Source organism: Nothoprocta perdicaria, unplaced genomic scaffold (assembly GCF_003342845.1).
Source record: "Nothoprocta perdicaria isolate Ctin4 unplaced genomic scaffold, notPer1 scaffold_171, whole genome shotgun sequence".
NCBI classification, from domain to species: Eukaryota; Metazoa; Chordata; class Aves; order Tinamiformes; family Tinamidae; genus Nothoprocta; species Nothoprocta perdicaria.
This window is the reverse complement of record NW_020454883.1, coordinates 328,580-336,974: the sequence shown is the minus strand read 5'-3', so window position 1 is coordinate 336,974 and position 8,395 is coordinate 328,580. Positions and strand designations below refer to the sequence as shown.

The window sequence follows — 8,395 nt, the reverse complement described above, 5'->3', positions numbered from 1 at the left end:
TTTCATCATCCCTGAACAAACTCTTGCTTCACCATCAACAGCGGCAGCAAAAAAGAATGGTAACAGCTAGAAACTACAGCGATCTGTAGTGTCAATGGAGATGCCTCTAGGAGCTTATGCCATGCTGTAAAATTGCTATTATTGCAGTGTTTGCATTAATTTTGTACCAGTTACTGCACACTTGTGCACAAAACTCATTCTGGTAGCATGTCAGATTCAAACCAAAAYCCTTTAACATAATTAGATTTACCTGAGCCCAGGACACCCTCCCAAAAAGCCGATGAAACAAACCTGAGAATTCTGGATCCGAATAGTCCCAGGTGACAGTGCTTGTGTCACCACTTGACCTTGTGGAGTGACCACAGTGACAGGCTGATACACTGTCCCGCCTTCAAACAAAAAACAACAACAAAGAAATCATAGATAAGAAAATCAGACATTCTCTTTAAACATATATATCAGGACAGACAGTATTACAATTTTGACAACATATCAATTATTATTTTAGACTAGACACGTAAGATGTGTTCTTTGCTACACTAAAATTTATTCCACCCACAACAATACACGGTAAATATGTTTCCCTCTACTTTAGCTCGCCTAAGTCTGATCCTACTGATGACTTTAAATTCTTTATTGTCAAAATATTTGCACTGCAGTAACTGATAGTTAAGCATCTGAGCTCCCCAAAAATAGAATTTATAAATCCAAGTTAGGCAATAATTAATGTTCCATATACTACACAGTCACTAAACTGAGGGATGGGGTTGGGGGAAGAACATGGACCAGAAGAGCCCCACAACACCGACCATGTTCAATGGGAGATGCTGAAGCCAGTCCATAGCAAATACTGAAAAAAGGGTGGACTTTGACATTCTAAAATATGAAGTGTCCAGCTATACAAATTTCAGGAACTATGACTTACTGCCCCCCAAACACCTTCTAGATGTAGATGCCTAATGCTGTGCTCTAGCCGTACTTCCATGCTGACCTAAGTGCAGGCTAACGCTGGAAGGGGCACTCCTGCCCTTCTTCCCAGCTGCCTCTTGCTGGTGCTGACACTGGCAGTTCTGCAGCCGTGTAGTAGCAAGAGCAGATGCAGTTTTGTCTGTGTAATTGTCAGTCATTCCCTGAGCCCTACAGAAATGCCAGTGCCCATGGAAAGCAGCAGCAGGATGGAAGGGCCAAGGGCAGCTGCTTGGAAGAACGGTCCCTTTCTGTTTCAGCCTCCATTCAGATTCATTTACATCAATCACAAAGCTGAAATTTATTTCTTTTGAGTAGATCCACCTGGCTCTCTCCTCTCTTTGAAACGAGGAGGAGGAATATCCCCCTACCAGTCCATTGAATAAAGCTGTTGCTCAGGAAATTGTTGCTCAGTTGCTCAGAGGGTCTCAGGCACGGTTCAAAATCGCATAAAGCAGGAGAAGGCCAGATAATGCAATACTTCCATTTATACATATATCTCTCAAAGAGATTCTTTTTTGGAAAAATGAATGAAAAATAACCCCGGTCTCCGAAACGACTTTTAGCAAAAGTTGTGTTGCACAAGAAGTTCTATTAAAATTGTATTTAAACTCTAACCTCTATTSATATATTTACTTGGTATACATGGAAATTCAACTATCATTCGGAAAGCACTAAGACACTCGACTGYTTCCTACCCCCAACTTTTCTGCCATTATTAGAGTTAAAAAAACAAAAAAACCCAAAAAACATACATTTTAAGTTGCAATTGTGTATCTTCTGTAACAACTATGGAAGAAATGAAGAGCAAGGTGCCAGTTTTTCTTCACTTTGCCATACCTGCTACTGTTGCCATAGTGACATTTCCCTGCTGCAATGCTGATGCTGGCACCATAATCCCTTGGGGACTGAGTGTGCCTGCAATGGCACTTGGAATTTGCTAGAAAAATAAAACAATTAGTTGCTGCCTTTTTTTTTTAATTAAAAAAAAAAAAAGGAGATAAAGCATGCTTTTGTAATTTTGGCTCTCTTTTGGCTCTGAAACCATGTTGGGAGCTAACACACAAGATTAACTTCATAGAGAGACTTCACTAGAGGTTCCTCATTACCTGCATTAACTTTCTCATTACCACCAATCAATATCTTTGAAAACCCTAAGGAAAGCAACTGATAGAAAAGACATAAAACTACTTGCAGAAATTTTAGGGGGAAAATGATTCTAAGAAATCATTTTTCATACTAAGAAAAAGCAGCATCCAAACACACAAGGAAAAGTAGAAAAATGAAATGGACCCTTCATGCTTTTATTATTGCAAGCATCAAAGCAATTTCAGTTATAACCTTAACACCTTCCAACTTTAAAATAATATAGTATGTATACAGGGTGCCTAATGTGTTTTACTCAGCTCCAGAAAGTTACTCACACTGACCATGCAAACTTTTACACATACCTTAATACGYAAGAATAATTTCTGTTCTTTTCCACATACAAAAATCAGTTCTTCCAGACTCTACTGGAGTAAGACTGTCGCAGTCATACAAAAACACCCTTTAAAAGTCATTTTTACCTAACTTCAGCCTCTTCTTTCCACACTTTCAGATACCAAAACCATAAGCAAGGATGGCAGATAGTGAAATTTAAGTTATAAGACTGACAAGAATACTTGGCAAATCCTTCTCTATGTCAGGACCATCCCATAGGACTGGATGTCTAATAGGTTTTGGGTGCCAAATGAARAGTGATTCTTTAAGCTTTGCCACATTTCAACAAATTGCCCATCACACAGGGGCGCATGCGTGCACCCCCGCCCCAGGCACAGTACTATCTTGTCTCAATAATAGATTTGAGAAAGAGAAATTGAAGAAATTGCCTCTGCAAACTAAGAGCAATAAAAGATATTCATAAYTTCTTCAGGAAATCTAAGCAAAAAATCCACATAACTATTTGAAACATACCTGAGATTGCACAGGTGAATAAGGACTTCCAGGTTCTCCACTTAATAAAGTTTCACTATTCATTTTTGTCTTCAGGCAGGCAATGTAGCGACTGCAAAAATCCTTGCAGAGCTCATTAACCTTTTCTAGTTCAAGCAGATGGATACGTAGAACTTGGATTGCTTTTACCATCTASGGAAACAATGGGAAAACATTTTAGGAACAAAATGAAAATAACTGCTCATTTCAAAACTTAGTTTGTAAGTAGTAGTTGTCTYGGTCTACAGGTCAGAAATGCAAGGTTCAGTTGTGCATTATACCAAGAAAAGTGACAGTGTACGGATAAATTTGACATCCTCTGAGAAGAACCTTTTCTAAYTTAGTCTAAGTTTGTCACACAGATTGCTGGGAGGGAACAATACAGGAAACGTCCTATCACTTTTCTATAAAAAATACCAACCCTCAAAAGCTGCTAGCATTAATTTATGTCTAAAATTAGAATAGAGAGGTTCAAAAGCCTGTCATCTTGTTCTGCAGTGCTTGCAGCAACTAAACATTTTTCACAAAACCCCACTTAGACAAATAATGAAGTAGAGAAGACACAAGCACCACAGGAACCGTTATCGTGGTGAGAATCCTGCACAAGAACAGCAGCGGTGACAGCAAGGGTCACGGCAGAAGATCAAAAGCCAAAACCAAATTCAGATGGTGCCACTTTTGAAGGAGCAGCAGCAGAGCCAGGTCATTCAAATACACACACACGAGACTGGCAAAATAACTCCTCGTTTTATTTTTAACCAGCGTGACACCTCYAACACTTGCAATTCTAGATCTCCAAGAAAAATCTGTTTTATAAAACTAGTTATATTTTAGAATATAGTGCAAAATTTTTGGTAATTTTGGTGCATTTTACCATTATTTGGAAGGATGTGTCACGTGCACARGGTTGTTTAGCTGGCCAGAGCATGGAATCCAGTGACCACTTACTAAGTGATAAGGTGCCATTTTCCTCCTAACTAGGAGCAGAAGTAGTCTGTATTCAAAGCATCTTAAGGAGATCAAGGCTGGTCAACTCATCTCACGATGACTAACTTTCGTTCCAACACATCTTTTCCTGTTCTCTTTTTTTTCTCCTACTAAGAACATTTAAAAAAATCTTAAAAAAGGAAAAAATCTTTAAAATCACAATTGCAGGGAAAAAAAAAAAAAAAAAAAAACCCCACAGCTATATGCCTATATGCACATAGTTTCTCCAAGTTAAAACCCAGTACTTCTTAGGAGCTTTTAACACCAAGAGCCTGTAATGGCCCATCACTGAGGTATATAAGATGCCAATCTTCTAGAATAGCCCTCTACAATAGTTGCCTTTAAAACTGCCCTTAAACATAAATAAATGAGATGACAACCTATGCAAATTTAAGGAAGGTCACCTATGTTTCTTTCATAGATATTAATGACTATCGTGCAATACTGCAATAATTGCAAACCAAAACAAATGATAAAATTCTCTATATGCAGCAGACCAACAGAGAGTGCATCCATTAGTAAACACCTTAATCAGAAGTTTTTTAGTCTCCCTCATCTAYTCTTTGCTGTGCGGGGCCTGAGGTAATAAATAATACATCCTTGGGTGCACAATATTTGACCATCTTAGTGATRAGTCGGTTCTGTTTAGTCAGACTATTTTTTCCCCCCTTAAACCATTATCTGTATTTATATCACTTATTTCTCAGCATGTGTTTGGATAAGAAGAGATCCTTCTTCAGTCTAGGTTAGTTTCAAATTGTAGTTGACACACAAAATAAGAAGTGAATTAAAGTCAAAACAAACCATAAATCAATCAAAACTTTGCATTTTCTTGTGCTACGCTCTTCCTTCAGAGGAAAAAAACGCACCTCATTTCTCCAATAAAGGAAGAGAAAAATTAATGAAACCTCACTGCCTCAGGGAACCTGTTACATAGTTTTGAGGGCTTTTATTTATTCATTTATTTGTGCAGGCTTGTATTCAAAATTGCAGCTTTTTTGTTTTCTTCCAGAGAAATACTTAAACCAGGGGCTGTCCCATCGTTCTGCTCAGTGCCCGTGATGAACAAAGATCACAGAGCTCAAGAACACCTCATGAGAACTAAGGCCAAGACCATCCCTGCCTTAAGCACATGAAAACAATCACACCAAAAAACAGGAACACAGCAACAGCTGCACAAAGCCGAATAAAACAAACAAACAAATCTACTCCAGACCATGTCACAAACAGCATTTCTTAAAAATTCATTTAAGGAAGAAACCTTGCATAGGGAAGTGTCAATGTTTTTCTACTTTCAAAACTGTTATAATGTGTTCTGGGAAATTCTTGTCCTTCTAAACGCGGTGAACCCTAATAACACTTTTCTGACACAATCCAGAAGCCATCAGGATTAGTGGAAATGCTGCCATCCGTCTCACTGCAAACTCTCTGTATGGATGATGTACCCGAAAGGGACACTTGGGTAAGTGTCATTATTTCTATACTGACCAAACCCTTTGCCATAGGGTTTCGAGAGCCCAAATGGAATCTGTTGACTTGGTAACTTGAAGTGAAGGCCTCTATAAAGATAAACAAAAAGGATCAAAAACCTATTTACAGGTCAGGCCTATTTACAGGACCTACTTACAGGTCCATGAATGGACCAAGACTGTTCTTAAAATGAAATCTCCAAGGAATTCTCACCGCATGTCCCAGTGCCAAAGTAATTTACACTATTAAGGAAGGAAACCACCAATTAATTCAGAATGGAACAGATACCATAACATCAAAGTAACGAAAGGTAATCTAGCTTGCTAAGAGCAACTCAGGTTAGCACAATCTAACACAACTTTTAATGACCTCCTTTTCTGGCCATTCTGACCTAATGTCCATGCCTGACAGATGATGCAAAACAACTTTTTTCTTTTTTTTTTTTCCCCCTTTTTCTTTTTCTTTCTTTTTTTTTTTTTTTTTTAAAGAATATTCAATGCACTTTAAGTATCTGGGCAGTGTGAAACATTGCCAGAATACTATCATTCATGTATAAAATCTCCCCAAATTCAGGATTTCTAGCACCCAAACAACTAGCCTATATGCAGTGTGGAGCTAGTTTCGGATGGCAGAGACACTGAAAGGGTTTTCTTGTTTTGAAGTCACTAGAGCTTCACTTCGAGCACATAACCTACCCAGACCAGACCAAACCAAACCACCCTATTTGTTCACCCCTTACTTGTCTGACTCCAGCAGAAGTGGGCGAGAGCAGAGGCAGAAAGCAGGTGGCTGTCCAGCCTACCCGCTCCACATTTCCAGCTTGCTCTAGTTGTCAAGGGAGTTGGTTTCTCCCTTCGAGTGCATGGCTTATTCAGCATCAGAGTTAAAAAGGGGAGGGGAAGGACGACAAGTAACAAAAGGAACACAGTCTTAGGATTCCTGCTATTTCCAGCCCCACAGACGTTTTTAAATTTATGTAAAAAATGGTGTGCTTATTTTACTGATATGACACGGGGAAGAACTGCAGCCTTCCCTGTGGGAGCGTGAGTGTCTCAAGCAGCAGCAGAGCCTGAGGAAAAGAGCAGCTGCTCCTCAGCTTGAGGAAACTCTCCCGCTCTCCCCTTTGCTGCGGCRGCAGCAGCTGCTCCGGGCGGCGCAGGAGAAGCCACACTCGGATTTCACTGGGTATCTGGTAACAGCAAGGCAAGGCTGACAATACCCCTATAGACCGGAGCGCCTGCCAAAGGCAGGGCCACCTTCCAGTGCGGTTCCAGATTAAGAGAGCAGTGACCTCAGCTGTCGCAGTTAGGCCCCTCCTAGGCCGAGGCCTCCGCATCCATTTTGGGCAAAGTCAGCCAGAACTGTGCAGCCAGCCCGTCCACAACGCAAGAACCACAGAAACCAAGAGACCTGGTCGGTACAAAACCCACAATCGGGTCAACTGGGAAGAAGGGCTAGCTGAACCAGGCCTCAGGTTGCTTTCCAGAGGGTTGCTCCAGGAGCTCCACTAGAACACAGGCTTCCTCCTCCCTGCGTTAAACTCAGCTGCAAATGAGGAAAATAACCTGAAGCTGAGCAAGACAGCAGACCCGCTCAAGGTGGAACAGAATTCATTCTTATTTGGAGTAAAGAACAGGAAGCAAATACATGCACAAAAGTCTCTAAGAGGAAAAAAAAATTAAAAAGTAAGTTTTATTAGTGCGTTTAAATTCACAACTGATGCCCAAACTGTCCTTAGAAGTTGCCACTGATAATGGCAAAACCAATAAACACATCACAGACTGAAAGAGATGAAGTTATTCTACAATTATCTATACACCTGATAGTCAACCTTCTAGATACTTGGTTAATTCTGTCTACAACTCACTCCTTTAACTGCAAGCCCAAAAGATTTTCTACCACATTAAAATGACCTCCACCTGGAAAATGAAGTTATCATAAAACCTGTACATCTTAGGTGRGCTGCATCAAAATTTGCCCATGGAGATCTAAAGACTAAGATATTAAAGATTCTGTGGGTTAAAATCTGTTCTGGCCCAAATAGGTCAATACTTCTTCTTCATTTATAAACTGAAAATCTTCACACTACTACTGAGACTATCTTTACATACTGGTCGTTATTTAATACGCACAAGGTACTGTGGGGTAGCTAACAGGCAGCTGTGACTCCTCCTTTGGCTGCTTTGCCATTTTCCTGAAGTCCATTCTTTTGGTCTACCATCTATCCCAAAATCGCATTTGAAACTCAAGATGTTTCCAAACGGACAGTAAAACCTTCTGCAAAGCAAACAAGCCAGACCATTGAAAACCACCTTGGTGGTGGTTCCTGACACCACACAAGTCATCAGCTCCACAACTAAGATGTAAGAGCTATTTGGTCCTGCAGGCAATCTAGAACAAAGTAAGTTACATTAACCTGATCCATCCCTACAGAGGATTTAAACTAACCTGACTTCATATTTACTTAGATTAAGAGCATTGACACAAACTACAAAGATATTTCAGTCAAGAACACTGTAAGCTACATTTATAGAGGTGTAACAAGTAGCTGAGARRGTAACTTTTTAACGTTTTAAGCCTCTTTCTTTAGCTAGAGCTACAAACGCCTGCCTCACTCTACAACATACCTTCCTCTCCTCTATTTTCTTTCCTCTCACACTCGTCTAATAATGCACAAAGGCCCTTTTCAGCTCTATCTTTCATGACAGTATTTCAATCCCATCTTCYCAGAACTCAGAACACTGACAATCAGTCAGAAAGTACTTGGAAAGGAATCAAGTTATGCAAAACAAYGCTTCAGCCTGCTTGCAAAAGCAGGCAAAAATGACCCCTTTCTCGCAACCATATGTGCCCCTCCTGACATGCTCTCGTCTACAGCACTCCAGGCAATTCAAAGCAGCATCTCRTATCTCTCACGTAAAATCTTCTTGGTTAGAAGCTTTTATCAGGCACGTTACTTTGGGGTTCCACACAGGATATTTATTGCACACTTAAATCT

The 8,395-nt window shown here is 40.1% G+C and overlaps 1 protein-coding gene across 5 annotated transcripts in view; it reads right to left on the bottom strand.

Annotated features, from left to right (window-relative positions):
• PKNOX1 (PBX/knotted 1 homeobox 1) overlaps positions 1-8,395 on the bottom strand; it is a 30,490-nt gene that overhangs the window by 7,700 nt on the left and 14,395 nt on the right. For all 5 annotated transcript variants that reach the window (XM_026036164.1, XM_026036167.1, XM_026036165.1 and 2 more), the window contains 3 exons: positions 2,923-3,093; positions 1,807-1,906; positions 292-389 (listed from right to left, as the gene is read on the bottom strand). In XM_026036164.1, the coding sequence (XP_025891949.1) occupies positions 292-389; positions 1,807-1,906; positions 2,923-3,093 (369 nt within the window). The remainder of the gene's footprint in view (positions 1-291; positions 390-1,806; positions 1,907-2,922; positions 3,094-8,395) is intronic.